The 19,942-nt window shown below is 42.8% G+C and overlaps 1 protein-coding gene across 1 annotated transcript in view; it reads left to right on the top strand.

Annotated features, from left to right (window-relative positions):
- The window catches only part of LRGUK (leucine rich repeats and guanylate kinase domain containing), an 89,636-nt gene extending 86,761 nt beyond the window's left edge, over nt 1-2,875 (top strand). The window contains exon 17 of the mRNA XM_064290369.1: nt 1,041-2,875. Within this exon, the coding sequence (XP_064146439.1) occupies nt 1,041-2,875 (1,835 nt within the window). The remainder of the gene's footprint in view (nt 1-1,040) is intronic.
- The last annotated feature ends 17,067 nt before the right edge of the window (nt 2,876-19,942 follow it).

Here is a 19,942-nt window from a genome sequence, read left to right as displayed (position 1 = left end):
GCACACAGACAGGACTTCATCTGCTGAGATGTCCATCCTCTAGTTTCTACAATCAAAAGCAGCAGTGATCTCTAATGTGGTGGAGATTTAAAATCCCATTCGCTTGGCAAATTTCCTTGCCACTCACAAACCCGGTTATAAATTTTGTGTCTGTGAATAAGCCTCTGTAAAAATGGTGTGGGGGCAGTATCTGACCTCCTCTCTCTTCACAAGGGGGAAGGAGAATCAAGATGAACAGCACAAAGCTGATTGCTATGAGACGGAGGTCAGGCATGCCTCCTCTGTCCGCCATCTTTACCAGTTCTGACACCAACCGTCCCTCCCACAGCACTCTCTATTTTTCTGCAGGGTTCGATAACTCATTGCAATGGCCACACAGAAATCACAGACCATACTCACAATTATGGGTTTATTAGGGAAGTAACAGTTACAATTCAGGCTCAAGAACACTCAGGATACAGTTCTTCCTTCAGGACAGCCTCTCCCCAGCTGTGCTTGCAGGCACGCCTCTCCCTGGCCCTCAGCCACTGCCCAGAGGCACTCAGCTTTCTCTCTCCATGGGTCAGGAAGCCCACCAAGCCATCTCCTGCTGCCAGGTCTCTGCTGCTGGGTCTTTCCTTCCTTGGTAAGGGTGGGCTCCTCGTCTCTGCTCTGGAATTGGCTGTCTTTCAAGGCAAAACTGACCAATCCCCTTGGTAGGCCACAGTGACCCTATCACACAGTCACCTGGGTGGGAGTTACAAGACCATGGGTAGAAAGGCCACACACAAAAGTAATTAATCACACTGCAGCCTCTTTATGTTTATTCATTAAAATTCATATTCTCAGTTGACTAAAATCACTCTAAGTGTCACTAAATAAGAGAATTCTAAGCACTTAGTATCCCCAAGGACAAGGGAAGGCTGAGTTCTTCTCTATATGAAATTTTACTCTTTTCAGGAGTCTGTGTATGTCAAAGAAGGGAAAGATATGTTCCGTTATTAATTTCTAAAGCCTTATTTGCTCAGATTGTTTCCGGCTAACTTCTCTTTATATTAAAGCAGGAGCTTCCTCTAGCAAGAAGACCCTCTCTGGGGTACCAGCACACCTGGTTCCGTCCCCAAGGCGCTTGGCGAAGCTGCAGGCAGACGGCCAGGTAACAGAGCACCTCTCTGGAATACAGATTCACTTGAAGGCACCTGAAAGTCAGCCCCTGGCTCCCTCCCAGAACCAAGAGCCAACTCAGGAGGAAGAGACCCATAAAGAAGAGCTTTCTCCCAATAGCCATGTCAGTCCCGAGCCTCCTCAACAGCTCAGCTCGACAGGACTTGGGATTCCCCAGCAAGCCCAAGACTTAGCCCCAAACCAGGAAGAAGGGGGTATTCAACAGCCAGGTCTTTCTCCAAAGCCACTAACCACAGATTTCCCTGAAAATGAGGCGCTGTCATCTGAGGTAAAAGCCAGTGAGGTAGGGCTGTCTTCCCCCACCCCTCCCCAGGTGCCTCCGAAGCCAGACCAGGATAAGGAATCGGGGGAGGCCAAAGTGGCCCCCACCAGCCCTCCCCTGTCTCCTGGAAATTCCCACAACCCCCTAAAGGAAGAAACCCCCAAAGCAGAAGTCCACGTCAGCACTCCTTACCCAGAGCTGCCTCATCCCCAAGACTCATCAGCGGATGCAAAACAGACCCAGGACAGGGATGACCCAGGGACTTCGCTCCCACGGAGCCGGCTGGCCCCCACCAGGCTGCCTCAGCCTCGGACCCTTGCTCCCCTGCAGAGCCGCCGGCCCATGCCCAAACTCCTGACTCCCAGCAGGGAGGAGGCTCCGGGAGCAGGCCCTGATCAGACCCTGACGCCCTCTCCTAGGCCTGGGCCCGCTCAGGAGGGAGACTCCAGCAAACTTCCTCCCATCAGCCTGCCCCAGCCCAAACCCCCACAAAACCCCAGCAGCAACGCAGCCCATGATCCCCAGTCCGTCCAGGAAGAGAGAGCCAATGAGGTGAAACTCCCTCCCATTCGCCCACCCGTCCAGGGGCCTGCGCCCCAGCTCAGCTCCCAGGCGCCCCAAGACGAGGAGGCTCTGAAAGTGAAGCTGCCTCTCATTGCTCCTCCTTCCTTGGAACCACAGCTGCCCCAGGACATGGGAGCTCAGCAGGATGGGAGGCCTGCAAAGGAAAAGAAAGCCCCCAGAGTGGGCCATGCCTCTGGCAGGAAGATTTCAGATAGGCTGGTTTCCCCCCAGACCCGAGAGCCAGCGGGAGCTGGGAAAAAAAAACTCCCTATCCAAAGAGAGACAGCTAAAGGGTCAGTGCATCTGAAAAAGGCTCTGCCTGGGGGTCATCAGACAGCTTTGCAGGTAGAATCCCGTAGGAAGCCCACTCCGGCAAAGGTGCCCGGCCACCAAAACCCCAGCCCTCATCAGAGCCCTCGGGGAAACGAGAGAAGAGAAATCCATGAACCTTCGGGTGCCCCTGAGCCACCCGTCGGTGAGCCATTGCCGAAGGATGTCCCCTTACAGGAAGAGCAGAGTGAGAAGGACCGTCATCCTGGAACAGAGGTCCATCCCCAGAAGAAAGAACCTCTTCATAAGAAGGGGAGGCCTCAGAAGACAGAGCCAGTTTCCGAACCCTCAGAGCGAGAAAGCGAGGCCCCCACCCAGCTGCCTGTCACAGAGACACAAGCCCCTAATGGGACCAGCCAGACCAGGGAGGGCTCTGTCCAAAGGGACAATGCAGCAGCTACCAAGCAGCCAGCCAAAGACAGACAGACCCAGAAAAATGGAGGAGTAGCCCAGGGCCAAAGCCCGGCTGCTCCGCAAAGCCAGCTGTCCACTGAGGGGCAGGGCAGCTGGCAAGGACGCCTGCGAGCCAGGGGCAGTCAGAGCACCAAGGTCTAGTCGTCCTGGAGCCTCTGCAGCAGCACTGCCTCAGAAGGACAGCTCTGGCTGGGGTCCTGTGAGACCACAGGTTAGGGCAGGGGCAGGGGCCTGGCGTCCTGGGCTGTCCAGTTGCTGTCCAGCTGCAGCTCATGGAAGTCCCATGGGTGTCGGAGTAGAACTGTGCACCATAGGGTTTTCAATGGCTGATTTTCAGAAGTAGGTCGCCAGACCTTTCTTCCGAGGCACCTCTGGGTGGCCTCAAACCTCTAATCTTTTGGTGCGTTAACTGTTTGCACCCCCCAGGGATTCCATTGGGTTTTTAGACGGCAGCCAGGCCTTGGTAGCTTGGCCTCGCAGCCTGGAACAGCACCTCTCTCAGAGGATGCAGCCAGTAGTGCCTTCTCGTGGCCAAACCAGGGAGCCCGTTGAAGGTTGATGTCAGACAGGAATTCCAACCCCAGCTGCCAAAGAAGTGCCCTGTCGCCCTGAAGCTTTGTTCCATTCAGTACAAAGGAAAATCACTTCTAGATTAGAGAGCTCTCTTCTGCCTCTTGCGTTAATCAGGGGGCTCAGAAGCAAAGCACTCAGAAGGGGCGGCTTTGCTGGTCCGGGGCTTGGCCTCTGCCACAGAGATCCTGCAGCACATTTAGCTGTGGGTCTCGTCCGGAGGGAAGAGGACAGCTGTGTTCTGTGGAGGACTGCTCCAGATTTGCCTTGGCACATACCGGTAGTACCTGGAACTGGCTTTGGTTTGACATGTATTTCAAAACAAATACCTTCCTTCTCTCTGACTACGAACCTCATGTAAATTAGCCCATTCCTTCACTCTGCCAAACTATCTGGTGGATTCAGTTAAAAAAATTAGTGGGGAAAAAATTTCAGGCAAATCAGTTTTTCATTTCTTTCTTCATACTGTCAGGATTCATTTGCTTGCACGTGACAGGAGTGTAACTTGGGCATGCTTACGTGAGCCTGTTAGAAGGAAGTGGACTGTCGCGCACAGCCTACCTATGGCAAAGGTAGAGGTGCAGCTGGGCCTCACAGAGATTGGGAACCAGTTACTGAAGATAGCCAGAACTCTCACCACCATAGGACTCTTGTCACCTCCTGGGCCCCCCTCATTCCTGGGCTTCCCTCACCTCCTGGACTCTGATCACCTCCTGGGCTCCCCTCACCTCCTGGACTCTGATCACCTCCTGGGCTCCCTTCACCTCTTAGACTCTCATCGCCTCCTGGGCTCCTATCATCTACAGGACTCTTGTCACATCCCGAACTCTCATCACCTCCTGAACTCTTATCATCTCCTGGGCTTCTGTCACCTCCTGGACTCTTGTCACCTCCAGGACTTTCATCACTTCTTGTCACCTCCTGACTTCCATCACCTCTTAGACTCTTATCACCTCCTGGACTCTCATCACCTCCACAACTCATCACCTCCTTGTCTGCCATCACCTCTTGGACTCTTGTCACCTCCAGGACTTTCGTCACTTCTTGTCACTTCCTGAACTCATCTTACCTCCTGGACTCCCATCACCTCCTAAACTCCTGTCACCTCCTGGACTCTCATCACCTCCAGGACTTCTGTCACTTCTTATCACCTGCTGAACTCCTGTCACCTCCTGAACTCCCGTCACCTCCTGGACTGTCATAACCTCCAGAATCTCATCATCTGCTGGACTCTCATCACCTCCAGGACTTTCATCACTTCTTATCACCTCCTGAACTCCCATCACCTCCAGAATCTCATCACCTTCTGGACTCTCGTCACCTCCAGAATCTCATCACCTCATGAACTCCCATCACCTCCTGGACTCCTGTCACCTCCTGGACTCTCATCACCTCTGGAATCTCATCACCTCATGAACTCCCATCACCTCTTGGACTCTTATCACTTCCTGGGTTCCCATCACCTCCTGGCCTCTCATCACCTCCAGGACTTCTGTCACTTCTTGTCGCCTCCTAGATTCTTGTCACCTCCTAGATTCCTGTCACCTCCTGGACTCCCATGACCTCGTGGACTCTTGTCTAGGGTGCGCATTATTTCTTATCTGTTTCTTTTTCCATGATGGCTTTATTCTCTGACTACAAATTACTATACACCAGTTTTTGCATGTGACAGGAAACATCGTCATCAAAGCTTTCAGGTTTTCCATCTGGCAGCTCCCAGTACAAAAATAGGGATTAACTTATGTGTTGCTTGTCCCTGAGGGTTAAAAAAAATAAAAACCAGGAAAAGCCTTTGGCCTACCGTGGCTCAGGTACTCATTCTTAAATGAATCTACTCAAGCCAGAGGGACAGGGTCACATTTAAACATATGCATTGGGCTCACTCTTATGTGTGGAGGCTTCATCCTGAAAAAGAAAGAATGATGGTGAATGGGGTAGCCAACCCAAGATGTGGCTCTTAAAATGTAACATATTTATCGATCGCTTACTATGTACATAACAGCACACTAAGCTGTGTTTGGCATTATGTATTTAAAAATGTAGTTGACCCTTTTAACTCAGTACTGAAGTCACTCCTGAGTTTTACCCTTCAGCCAAAGATTAGACAGGCCCATAAACAAAACAAGACTATATGGGCACACCAGCCCAGGGGCAAGGACGAGAAGGCAGGAGAGGACAGGAAAGCTGATAATGGAGAACCCAAGGTTGAGAAGGGGAGAGTGTTGACACATCTGGGGGGCAGGGGGTGGCAACCAATGTCACAAAACAATATATGTATTGATTGTTTAGTGAGAAACTAATTTGCCCTGTAAACCTTCACCAAAAAAAAAAAAAAAAAATTTTTTTTTCATCTAAAGCACAATAAAAATAAAAGAAAATAAATAAATACATGATTTCAACTATCTAAAAAAAAATGTAGTCAAGTACTAAACTTTTAAGTGTTCAGCTTGTGTTGGTGTGCCAGTAGTGTGGCTGAGGCTAAGGCCTGAGAAATACCTGTGACTCCTAGGAGACTGTTTTAATGCTATGCCTGATAAATATACCATGTTCTAAATGTCTTCATAACTGCGGCTTATCTTACATGTGATATGTTTCCATAAAATTGTGTGTATATCAAATGTTATTTTAAATACAATAGAGAAAATTGGTAGTTTAAAAATCCAAAATGTAAAACAAAGAGCCTGTGTAATGGCAGTAATTGCTCTCTAATGAATCTGGTCTGTCCAAGATGAAAGTCATAAGGCGAATTTTTTAACACATTGTAATTTATTTTTAAGTTAGCTCATTCCTCCAACAAGCATTTATTTATAGAGCACTTCCTGTGTGCCAGACGCTATGATATCTGCTAGATACACAGATGACAAGGACACTTCCAGGAGTTCTTTTTTCCTCAAGGGAGATGGATAAAAGGGTTTCTTACAACACCATGTGACTAGGGCAACTGGGGGCCCAAATGGCATGCTGAGCTACGCCTGACATTCCATAGACAAGAAAACCCATTTATGAGCTTTTCAAGAATATCATAAGACTGCCAGGGAAGGATGCCGAATCCTACATGGGATGAGAGAATCGGACCAGGTAACACTTCGAAGTTCTCCTAAGTCCTCATGTTGCAAAATTAGTCAGGGCCTGGTAGGGGGAGTGAAGGTTTCTCAGAAGAGGAAGAACATTTGCCTCAACATGGAGCCATGGGCAGGCGAGTATCTAAGGATGCTAATGCTAGGAGAGCTGTAGGCGTACGTAGAGCCAAAAGGTCCTTTGTGTTGTGCTGAACAGCTTGGAAACCTGGTCTTGCAGCAATGGCGGCAGGGCCGGGGGGGCACTGAAAGGCTATGTTGTATCTTAGAGGAACCTGACTTGTGGTGGTATAGAAAATAAATCTAAGGAAGACAATACAGGAGCCAGGAAGAATGGCTGGGAGGCTACTACAGGGTCTAGACAAGACAGCAAGGGCCTGAAAAAGGGGAGTGGGGGCAGGAACGGACAGATTCAAGAAATATTTAGATTGTTAAATGGAGAAGAGAAAATCTCTTCAACAAATGTTACTAGGAAAATTGGATATGCATTTGCCAAAAAATAAAGCAAGATCCGTACCTCACACCATACACAAAAACTAACTCAAAATGGATCAAAGATCTAAATGTAAAACCTAGAACTATAAAGATTATGGAAGAAAAAATAGGGACAACTCTACCCACTGAACCAAAAAACCCACTGCCATTGAGTCAATTCCAACTCATAGCGACCCTATAGGACAGAGTAGAACTGCCTCATAGAGCTTCCAAGGAGCGCCTGGCGGATTTGAACTACCGACAACTCCAGGGGCTCTAATATATGGCATAAATAGAATACCGGACATAACTAACAATGCGCAAACAGCAGAAGATAAACTAGATCTCCTAAAAGTTAAACACTTGTGCTGATCAGAAGAGTTTGCCAAAAGAGCAAAAAGAGAGCCTACAGACTGGGAAAAAAAATTTGCCTATGACATATCCGACAATGGTCTAATCTCTAAAAATTTGTAGAAAACTTCAGCATCTTAACAACAAAAGACAACAATCCAATGAAAAAACAGAGAAACGACATGAACAGACACTTTACCAAAGTAGACACTCAGGCAGCTAACAAACACACGAAGAGATGTGCAAGATCATTAGCCATTAGATCCAAATCGAAACTATAATGAGATACTGTCTCACCCTGGCAATAATGGCACCGATTAAAAAAAAGAAAAGAAAAAACAAATGCTGGTGCAGTTGTGGGGAGATTGGAACTCTTATGCATTGCTGGTGGGAATGTAAAATGGTACAACCACTATGGAAAACAGTATGGTGCATCCTTAAAAAGCTAGAAAGAGAGTTACCATATGATCCAGCAATCCTACTCCTAGGAATATATCCTAGAGAAATAAGAGCCATCACATGACTAGACATATGCACAGCCATGTTCAGCACCATTATTCACAGTAGCACAAAAGATGGAAACAACCTATATGCCCATCAACAGGTGAATGGATAAACTGTGGTACATACACTCAGTGGAATACTACGCAATGATAAAGAATAATGATGAATCTGCAGAACATCTCACAATGTGGATGAATCTGGAGGACGTTATGCTGAGCAGAATAAGTCAATCACAAAAGGACAAATATTGTAATAGACCACTATTATAAGTAGTCAAGGAAAGGTTAAAACACAGAAAGAAACAGTTTCTGGTGTCTACCAGGCCGAGGAGGAGGAGAGGGGGGAAATCACTAACTAGACCGTAGGCACGTGTTGACTTTGGTGACGGGAAAGGCCACACATAATATGGGAGAAGTCAGCACAACATGACCAAGGCAAGGGAAGAATTGAGAGGTAGGAGGAATGGAAATGGGGAACTCAGGGCGGTAATGGGGAGAGTGCTGACTCATTGCTGGGACTGCAACCAATGTCATGGAAAAATTTGTGTATAAATTATTGAATGGGGAACTAATTTGCTCTATAAACCTTCACCTAAAGCACAATCGAAAAAAGAAAGAAATGTTTAGATTGGGTGTGGGGAGGAGGGTAGGTTGTGAAAGAGAGGCAGGAAGTAGGATAACTACTGTTTTCTATGAGCTGTGCCTAGATGCACTTTACAGGTACCAGTACCTCACTTAGGTAAAGAGCTTTAGACATACTTTTGGTTTCCCCTTTGGGCAGTTGTTTCTGAGGCTCCTCAAGACATTTGGAGTTGTATTTGCATTAGGGTACTGATGGGAAATGAAAAGGGTCCCACAGTGGTGCAATGGTTTGTGCTAGACTACTAACCCAAATGCTGGCGGTTTGAATTTACCAGAGGTGACGTGAAAGAAATTCTCCTTCTTTTGACTCCCTGTGCCTGGGATCCATGGTGGCAGTACACATTGTGTGTGTATGTGTGTGGTTTTGTTTTGGTAGCATATGTTTTTAGAGCATCTGGACTAAATTTTGGAAACCCTGATGCCATAGTGGTTAAGTGCTACGGCTGCTAACCAAAAGGTCTGCAGTTCAAATCCACCAGGTGCTCCCTGGAAACTCTATGGGACAGTTCTGCTTTATCCTGTAGGGTCTCTATGAGTCAGAATTGACTGGAGGGCAACGGGTTTGGTTTGGTTTGGACTAAATTTTGTTTGTGGTCAGAGGAAAGGAGTAGAATAAATCACCGACTCCTCTGCTGCCGTTATTGGTTTTCTTGGTACACGTTTTGGTTTTTAGATGTGAAATGTAAATACTTAAAAATTGGTCATCTTCCATCTACATTTACAAAATTTATATCACTCCTGTTCGATACATTCCTCAGCAGGAAAAACACTGTGGATTTTAGTCACTGTGTTAGCTAATACAAGAGTCCCTGGGTGGTGCAAACAGCAACCAGAAATTTGGAGGTTTGAATCCACCCAGCGGTGCCTCAGAACAAAGGCCTGGGAATCTACTTCAAAGGTCACAGCCATTGAAAACCCTGTGGAGCACAGTTCTGCCCTGAAACACATGGGGTCACAATGAGTCGGAATCGACTCGACAGCATCTGACGTATTAGCTAATTCAACCCTCAGCTTCTTTAAAGGAGTCTGCCACCTCGTGTCCAAATCAACAGGAGTGATAGCTCCACTGGCCATGAGCGCCTTCTGCAAATATTTAAAGAACTAAATCAATTATTCTAAAAGTGTCGAGAGATAATTGGCAACGGGTGTGACTGGGCAATTCACAAAAGAAGAAATAAAAGTGGCCAATCAATATGTCCAAAAAACAGAATAACTTTTTTTTTTAATTTTCTTTTGCGGGGCTGGTGCAAAATCAGAAAAGGCAGAAAACAAGTTACTGCCTGCTCGGGATGAGGCTGTGGGTAACTGCACTTTCTTACATCACTGGCGAGAATATGAATTGGCACAATTTTTCTGGGGGCAGTTTTACAATATTCATCAAAGCCTTAAAATTCTGCATGTGCTTGACCTGGCAATTCTAATTTAGGAATTATCATAAGGAAATCATTTATGTCTAAGGATATTGGTATCAATTTTTATATATATATAATAAAAAACTAGAAATAATTTAGCTGTCAAACAGGATTTAAAAAATAAGTTACAGTATAGCTATATGCTGGCATACTGTGTAGCCGTCATAATCATATTGTAGAAAAATACTGAGGTGAGAGGAAAATGGTCATTACATAAGAAAAAAGCAGGCTCGAGAGGTATATCCAGTCTGGCTGTAGTTGTTAGCTCTGGGTTGTTCTATTATGGGCAATTTTTATTTTTTCCTTTACATTTTTTTTTCTTTTTGTATTTTCTAAATGTTCTACAATGAATGTATTTATTTGGAGAAAGTTATATAAAATTAAAATGACATGCACAGGCCATTGGAAAGCAGCAGCCTTATGTTCAATCTGGATTTGGCATAAGGAAGAAGTTTCTAGGAGTTAGAGGTGACGGCACAGAGGAGCAAACAGCCTTCCTCCAAATGTTTTCACACGGAGGTTAGATGCTCTGTGACAGGAGTCACAGAAAACCTCCATATATTGGGTGTTTCGTTGGACTGGATGAAATTAAAGATTTCTTTTCATGATCTGTGATCTGTTAATCGCCACTGGCTCTGCTTGCTAGCTATGAAGAGTCCATAGTTCTTCATAGAACTGCATTTGTTTTATTAGATAAGTGCTTCATATTAGAAAATCAGAGCTAGTACTCGTTAAACCAGTGGCTTTCAAACTTTTTTGACAAGGATCCATCACTACAGAGATGCTTTATAATATCGTGCTTCAGTACATATATATACACATAAGAACCAAAAGTATCATAAAACACCCTTACCATGATGATCCAAACTGAAATTTTCTATTCTGCTCAATTTTCAAAAGAATTTTTTACTCTTTTTCAAAATAATTTTAGTTTTTGTTGCTGTTGAAAATATATATGGCAAAATGTTCAACAGTTTCTGCATGTACAATTGAGTGACCTTAATTGTAGCCTTCAAGTTGTGCAACCATTCTCACCCTCCTTTTCTGAACTTTCTCCCATTAACATAAACTCAGTGCCCCCTAAACTTCTTATCTAAACTTTTGAGTTGCTGTTGTCAGTTTGATCCCATGAAAATAGTTCTTTAGAAGAGCACAATGCTCAAGGCAGACATTCTTTACTAATTAAGCTAAACTATTATTTGGTTTAAAGAAGACTTCAGTGCATATTTTTGGTTAAGGTTTAAAGATTATTTTAGGGCAGTAATTTCAGGGGTTCATTCGGCCTCAATGGCCCCAGAAAGTCTGAGTTTCATGAAAGTTTGAAAATCTGTTCTGCATTATCCCCCTTTTGACCAGGACTTTTTAATAGAATCTTTGATTAAAACATTCAATAATGGTGGCTAGGCACCATCCAGTTCTTCTGGTCTCATGGCAAATGAGGCAGTTGTTTATGGAGGCAATTAGTCAAGCATCATAATTTTTTTAATGCCAGTTATAACCTACTAAATTAATTTCACAATTTAGTTTGCAACTTGGATTTTGAAGAGGCCCACACTGAGTGCTGTGGTGCTTTGCTGAGGCTCTGTCCTTACAGGACTATTATCTGTCACCTCCCTGCTCTGGCTGCCCTCAAGTGAGTTTGGATGGATTGGAATGATTTATCTTGGGTTCGCCCCTGGGTCAATAACAAGGATCTGGTGATAGGCAGTTAACATTCTTTGTCAATGTTAACATTTGTGATAAGTTACACCCAAAATTCATATACGTAGTGATATTTTCTGATGTAAGGCTAAAAAGAAAAAAATCCTCAAAACAACCTAGGTCAATAATGTTTTCACCACTAAGTACTTAGCTGACTCCTTTTCTTTTGTTCCATGACAGCCCCCAAAATCATCTTGTTACCATAAAAGGTCCTCCAAATTCTACTTCAGATAACTGCACAGTGTGTCCACAAATGAATTAAAGGCTTAATTCAATTTGAACGACATTATTCAAATGAATAATCAGTTTTCTTTATTGGCCAGGCATTCAGAACAGACGATAAGAAGAGCCTAACCATCTCCTTGTGTTGATGGTAAATAATGTCAGAAGACCAAACCTCTCATTTTAAAGGTGATTGTGTGGTCCTGGTGGCGCACTGGTTAAGAGCTTGGCTGCTGATCAAAAGGTAGGCAGTTCAAATCCACCAGCCGCTCCTTGGAAACCCTGTACAGCAGTTCTACTCTATATGATCACTATGAGTTGGAATCAACTCAACAGCAGTGGTTTTTTTTTTTTAATGAGAGTGCAGTCAGGATCAGCGATGGCTTATAAAATTGTAACCGTGGAAATCCATGATTGCAAATAATACTAAAAATCAAAACAATCTAAGCCAGTCACAAAAGGACAAATATCGTATAACCTCACTTACATAAAGAGACAAGAAAAGGCAAATGTATAGAGATCGAAGTTTATTAGTGGTTACCAAGGGCGGGAGGAAGGGGAAAGAGGGGGGTTAATGGTGATGGAAAAATCTCATTGATTAAGTGGAGGGTTGCACAGCTGATTATTATAATTGCTGTCAATAAGTTGTACACCTATAAGAAGATGAATTGGCCAAAGTTGTCTGATAGATATATTTATGACAATGACAAAAAAAAAGTAACAGCTGAGGCTACTTATGTACAACCAAACACCTCATGGGATTTGGTTCCTTGGTTTGAGGTTTAGGGTCATGGTTCCAAGGGACATCCCAGATATTTGGCCTAATAAAATGCTTACTGCCTCTGTTTGTTGAATAGTGCCTGGGGTCTTAAAAGCTTATAAGCAGATATCCATGGCACAACAGCAGGTCTTTGTTCACCTGGAGCAAAAGAGGAAGAAGGGGAATCAGGGATAAGAGGAGGAAATGCAATGTGAGATTAATTTCCTCCATGAAAAACTGCCTCCTTTGCAATGAGACCAGAAAAACTGAGTGGTGCCCAGCTACCATGACTGAACATTTCAATCAAAGATTCAATAGAAGAATCTTGATCAAAAGGGGGAAAATGTAGAACACGATTTCAAATTTTTATGAATTCTAGACTTTCTGGAGCCACAGATGCTGGATAAATCCCTGAAACTATTACACTAAGATAATCTTGAAAACTTAAACCAAAAATGTCTCCTGAAGTCTTCTTAAAATTGAAGAATAATTTAGCTTAACTTGTAAAAATGGTCAGCCTTGAGCATTATACTTTTTTAACAACTGTCTATATGGGATCAAATTGACAATAGCAACTCAAAAATTTAGTTAGGAAACTTAGGGAGCAGTGAGTTTATGTAAATGAAGGGAGAGCAACTCAGAGAAGGAGGATGAGGATGGTTGCATTCAATGTCACAAAATTGTGCATGTAGAAATGGTTGAATTGGTATGTGTTTTGCTGTGTGTATTCTCAACAACAACAATAAGATAAAAGTTGGGGGGAAAAATCATAATGACCATTGGAAACCCAGTTCCACTAGATTCTAGTTGTGTGGCTTTCTTACAGTTTTTTGTTGTATAAAAAGGGGATGATAATGTCTATCTCAGTATTATTGTGAGGATTAAGTACCCAAAACACTGTGACATGTCGTTGGATGCCGTTGAATCAATTCTGACTCATAGCAACCCCGTGTGTGCAGAGAGCTGCTCCATAGGATTTTCTTGGCTATAACCTTTACAGAAACAGATTGCCAGGTCTTTCTCCCTCGGGGCTATTGGGTGGGTTTGAACCACCAGCCTGTAGTTAGCAGGCGAGTGCTTACCTGTTGTGCCATAAGCCCTTAAATGAGGGTTTGTTAGTATTAACATATAAGCAACAAAAAAATTGCATTTTATCAGTAATTGGAATAGGACAACGCTGTTCAAAAGTAGGTGGAACTATTTGGTAAAAGGATGGTTTTCTCTGAAAATTATTTTTAAAAACTTTGACAATCTTGATTAAATTAAGGGGCTAAAACAAAATTAGAAAAATCTTAGGATGAATTTGTAATTCAGGGAAATGGTAATAACATCAAGAGGCTCTTTGCTGGCCACTCATAGGCAGCAGTGCACTTTACAGAAGCAAGTAGGGAGATCTCAATTCGGAAATTAATATAACACATAGCATGTGCTCAAGGAGCCCTGGGGGCGCAATGGTTAAGCACTTGACAGCTAACTGAAAGGTTGGTGATTCAAAGTCACCATTGGCTCCGAGGGAGAAAGGCCTAACAATCTGCTCCCATAAAGATCACAGCTTAGGAAATCCTATGGGGCAGTTTTATCCTGACCTGTAGGGTCACTGTGAGTCAGAATCGACGTGAGGGCACACAGCAGCAACAACAGTATATGCTTAATAAATGCTATCTGTTATTTTACTGTTATTATTTTATTACTGATAAAATCAAGAGCATGGTTTCAGCATGGTGAGACAGTAAATGCTGACAGGTTTCTTGACTTGGAAATACATTACCAGATACAGAACATTCTGTCTTTTCCTTGTCATTTGAGACAGACTGGCTTCTGTAAGCTACTGGAGTAAAACCTGTGAAAGTCGAAACCTGTGTAAGGCGGACACCAGTCAGAGAAGGAATCTCAAACATCTTCCGCTAAAACAAGTGATAGAAAAGTGGTAAGACTGCACCTGTCAAAGGTGGAAAACTTGCAAGACCCAGAACAAGGCAGTCCCATCAAGTCCGGCTCTCCCAGATTTCAGCTTCCAAGAACAAAGAAAAGCCAGGAGAGACCAGAAAATGTCTTTGTTGGAGGAAGTGACCAGTGAAAACAACTTTTGAAAGAGCCATTCATTCAGGAGGAGTCCTTAGCAAGTGTAGGGCTGGTTGGAAAGCCCATCAGAAGTTTATTCAAGTGTATTGCTAATAGGAGAGGATGCCTTCAGTGTGTATTTAAGCTCCTTGAAGGCGTCTGTCCTATTTCCTGCCAACCGTCGGGACCCTTTTCCTCTCCCTTCCCTTTCCCAGATGCCACACACATCCAGGTCTTATGTGTCAAGCTCCCGCTATTGAAATTACCTGTCCTATGTCAAAGTGCCAACTAACTAGTTCCTGATAAACTCACCCATTCTTTCATGAAATCCAGGCTACTGTGGTTATGTTTTAATGGGAGCATTCTGGATAGAGTGCCCAAATGTTGAGCCCATTAGCTCAACTCTACTGAACACATTACAAAGTGTAGGGTTTAGTGGAAAGAAGGAATGTTTTTGTACCTCATCTCTCCGTGCGGATACACACTCACACCTTTTTCCTTTTCTTGGTGTACAATCTGTTCCTGTTTAAACAGCTGACTGTTCCTTTGATTAGATGCCCAAGGATATAACACTTTACTGTTAGAACCATCTTACAGTGAACGGACTCGGTGTGCCTTAGACAACATGGACGTTGTTACTGTATTTTCCTGGACGTGTATGGTAGCTTTCTGCTATGTATATAAAAGATTATTTTGCTGTGGACAATTACGGATAATTATTTTTTCAGTTACTATTAGTCCTTTCGTAAAGGCACAAATAGGTGTGAGATCGAATTCCACTCTGGAGAAACAGCTTCTCTGGCACCTTTACTTTTGTCGTAGCACTTCCTAATGAACTGAACTTTTCTCTTTATTTTCCACTACAAATTATGTAACTGCCCCATTAAAAAGAAACATTTTTAATTTCATAGCACGTTCATGTGCTTTCATTTATTTTAAACTCTCTGCGTGCTTACCTATTTCAGTGCTAAGACTCCTTTATAGCGATTTTATAGGTATTTGCATTTTATATGTTTATGTATTTACTCTGGTGCGTAAAAATGACTTTCGTCAGTTAAAAAACCTCGCTGCCACCTGAATCAACGTATTTCTTTAAGTCCTGTTGGAGTGGGGGGGCGGGCGGGAATGAATTATTCTGAAGCTATCTGGGCATTGCAGACTTTTATTCTGAAAATAAAGCCTATTTCCAAGTCCTCCGTTTCCAGGCACTTTCAAAGAGACACAAACTCCACTGCTGATTTAATCTGTTTCCGCAAGGCTTTATAGAAACGTTACAGAAAGTTTATATTGAAAAGTGATCAGCTTCACATTTTTGGACAGGAGAGTGACTAAGTTGCTTTACTACGCAAGTACCTTTATCAATGTAGAACAACTGGTCATTGAAATAGGAATTTTTTTCCTCTCAAAATATTCACAATATAACCCCCAAATGGTACATTTATTACCCATAATTGACAAGACTGTGCCTGTAATACCAGAATGTTAACATCTCTTTATGTTTTGTTTCGTGCGGTGAAAGGCCTGTTTGGACCATGATGATGTGATCTAAATAGACACACAAACGTTTTATCCTTAGGTATATAACCTCCACTGTATTTCTGCCTTAGCTTGGATGCTTCTAACCTTGTTCTTGTAAAATGTTTCCTACACATATTATTTTAATTCCCTTGGCTTTGGAGGAGTTTAAGTCTATATAAAAGGTTTAAGCTATTTAAAATTCATTTAAGATGTAGCTCCTGTTGTTCCAGACACTTCATTTATATTTCCCTGCATTTGGTAATGATAAAAAAAAATTACTAACCCATAAAATAGCCTTAAAACTGCCGTGCGTCATTCAACTCATTTGTGCTTTATTGGGGGTGTTTAAATAAATTCAAATAACCTGCAGACTGAAGAATGTGGTTCTTGTTCTGGACTGTAATTTCAGTATATTTGTAATGTTGCCTCAAGGTTGACTTTAATTTAGATACTTTGAATAAGATCCTATTAAGAAGCTTGGTTGCAGAGTGTTATAATGTTGGTAATTATAGGTTGTTTGTTTTTTTTTTTTAACATATTATTGTGCTTTAGGTGAAAGTTTACAGAGAAAATTAGTTTCCCACTCAATAATTTATTCACAAATTGTTTTGTGACATTGGTTGCAATCCCCACAATGTGTCAGCACTCCCCTCCTTTTTACCCCAGTTTCCCGGTTTCCATCCATCAGGTTTTCCAGCGCCTTCCTGCCTTCTGGTCTTTGCTTTTGAGCAGGTATTGCCCATTTGGTCTCATGTACTTGCTTGATCGTTCTAAGGAGCACATTCCTCATAGGTGTTATTGTTTTATAAACCAAAAAAAAAAAAAACCAAACCCATTGCCGTTGAGTTGATTCCGACTCATCGCAACCCTATAGGACAGAGTAGAATAGCCCCATTATAGACCTGTCTAGTATTTGGCTGAATGGTGAACATTGGGAGTAGATTCAGTTCTGAGTTAAAAGGGTGTCCGAAGGTACTGAGGTTTTTTTTTGAGGGGGGTCATAGTCTCAGGGGTTCCTCTAGTCTCTGTTAGACCAGTAAGTCTGGTCTTTTTTTGTGAATTAGAATTTTGCTCTGCATTTTTCTCCTGCTCTGTTCAGGTCCCTCTGTTGTGATGCCTGTCAGATGTCAGGTGATAACCAGGCACCGTCTAGTTCCTCTGGGCTCAGGCTGGTCGATACTGTGGTTCATGTCGTCCGCTAGTCCTTTGGACTAATTGCTTCCTTGTGTCTTTGGTTTTCTTCATTCTCCTTTGCTCCGATGGGATGGGGCTGATGATTGTATCTTCTGGGGCCACTTGTAAGCTTTTAAGACACCAGATGCTATTCACTGAAGTAGGATGTAGGACATTTTTTTATGGACTGTTACGCCACTTGGCCTAGATGCCCCCCGAGACCATGGTCGCTCAACCCAGCAACTCGGTCCAGAGAGGTGTTTGGTCGTGTCTAGGAAGCTTCCATGACTGTGCCTCCTGTGTGCTCTATTATATATATGAATATACATATTGTACATACAAATATGTATGTAAAAATATCCACAGCCAAACCTATATATGTACATGGGCGTACTCCTAGACTCTGCTATCCCTATGAAGTATACATACCCACCTATGTATCTGCTTGTAAAATTATTGTTTGTTTTTACTTTTTTTGGTTCTGTGTGTGTGTGTTCCTCTCAGTGTCTTCCTTTGCCTTGGTCAAGCTGTGCTAACTTCCCCTATATTGTGTATTGCCTTTCCCTTCGCCAAAGTTAGCACGTGACTACTCTCAAGTTAGTGATTTTCCCTCCCCACTCCTCTGCCTGGTAGCCATCAGAGAGTGTTTCTTTCTCTGTGTAAACCTTTTCTTGACTTTTTATAGTAGTGGTCTCATAGAGTATTTGTCCTTTTATGATTGACTTATCTCACTCAGTATGATGTCCTCCAGATTCATCCATGTTGTGAGATGTTTTGTGGATTCATCATTATTCTTTATCATTGCATAGTATCCCACTGAGTGTAAGTACCACAGTTTATCCATTCATCTGTCGATGGGCATTTAGGTTGTTTCCATCTTTTTGCTGTGATGAATAATGCTGCAATGAACATGGGTGTGCATATGGGTATTCCTGTGACAGTGCTTATTTCTCCAGGATATATACCTAGGTGTGGGATTGCTGGATCATATGGTATTTCTATTTCTAGCTTTTTAAGGAAGCGCCATACTGTTTTCCATAGTGGTTATACCATTTTACATTTCCACCAGCAGGGCATAAGAGTTTCAATCTTCCCACAATCTCATCAGCATTTGTTGTTTTTTGGTTTTTTGTTCAGTGCCATTCTTGCAGGCATTGAGATGGTATCTCATCGTAGTTTTTATTTGCATCTCTCTTTAAAGTGTTAAAAAGCAAAGATGTCACCCTGAAGACTAAGGTATCCCTGACCCAAGCCATGGTGTTTTCAATCACCTCATATGCATGTGAAAGCTGGACAGTGAATAAAGAAGACCAAAGAAGAATTGATGCCTTTGAATTATGGTGTTGGCAAAGAATGTTGAATATAGTACGGACTGCCAAAAGGACAAACAAATCTGTCTTGGGAGAAGTACAACCAGAACGCTCCTTAGAAGCAAAGATGGCGAGACTACATCTCACATACTTTGGACATGTTATCAGGAGGCCTCAATCCCTGGAGAAGGACATCATGCTTGGTAAAGTAGAGGGTCAGCAAAAAAGGGGAAGACCTTGACGAGATGGATTGACACAGTTGTTGCAATGATGGGCTCCAGCATAACACCGATTATGAGGATGATACAGGATCCGGCAGGGTTTGGTTCTCTTGTACACAGGGTTGCTATGAGTCGGAACCAACTTGACAGTACCTAACAACAACAACAATGGCTAAGGATCAGGAGCATCTTTTCATGAATTTGTTGGCTGCCCAAATATCCTCTTTGGTGAAGTGTCCATGTCCTTTGCTCATACTATGATTGGGTTGTTTGTCTTTTTGTTGTTGGGTTGTTGAAGTTTTCTATATGTTTTAGTGATTAAATCTTTATCAGATATATCATTGCCAAATATTTTTTCCTAGTCTGTAGCTTCTTTTTTTACTCTTGTTAAAGTCTTTTGATGAGCATAAGTGTTTAATTTTTAGGAGAGTCCAATTATCCAGCTTGTCTTCTGGAGTTTGTGCAGTTTTAATTATGGTTCATATTCTATTTATACCATAGATTAGGGCCCCAACGCTATCCCCATGTTTTCCTTCTTGATCTTTATAGTTTTAGGTTTTACACTTAGGCCTTTGATCCATTTCGAGTTAGTTTTTGTGAATGATGTGACGTATGGATCCTGTTTCATTTTTCTGCATATGGATATCCAATTTTGTCAGCACCGTTGGTTGAAGAGACTTTCTCTTCCCCATTTAATGGATTTCACCCTTTTGTCGAAGATCAACTGTGCATAGCTGGATGGATTTTACTTCTGGGTTCTCAGTTCTGTTCCATTGGTCTATGTGTCTGTCGTTGTACCAGTACCAGGCTGTTTTGACTACTGCGGCTGTACAGTAGGCTCTGAGATCAGGAATCGTGAGGTCTCCGACTTTGTTCTTCTTTTTTCATAATGCTTTACTTATCAGGGGCTTCTTTACTTTCCATATAAATCTGGTGATTAGTTTTTCCATCTTAAGTTAAAGAATGTTGATAGAATTTGAATTGGGATTGCATTGTATCTATAGTTCGCTTTGGGTAGTATTGACATTTTCACAATGTTCAGTCTTCCTATCCATGACTGTGGTATACATTTTTTAGATTTATGGAAGTCTCTTGGTTTCTTGCACTAGTGTTTTGTAGTTTTCCTTGTGTAAGTCTTTTACGTCCCTAATTAGACTTATTCCTAAGTATTTTATCTTTTGCTGGGCTATTGTAAATGGTATCGTTTTCCTGG

The sequence above is a fragment of the Loxodonta africana genome, chromosome 8 (assembly GCF_030014295.1).
Source record: "Loxodonta africana isolate mLoxAfr1 chromosome 8, mLoxAfr1.hap2, whole genome shotgun sequence".
Classification (NCBI taxonomy): Eukaryota; Metazoa; Chordata; class Mammalia; order Proboscidea; family Elephantidae; genus Loxodonta; species Loxodonta africana.
This window is presented reverse-complemented; position numbering and strand designations above follow the sequence as displayed.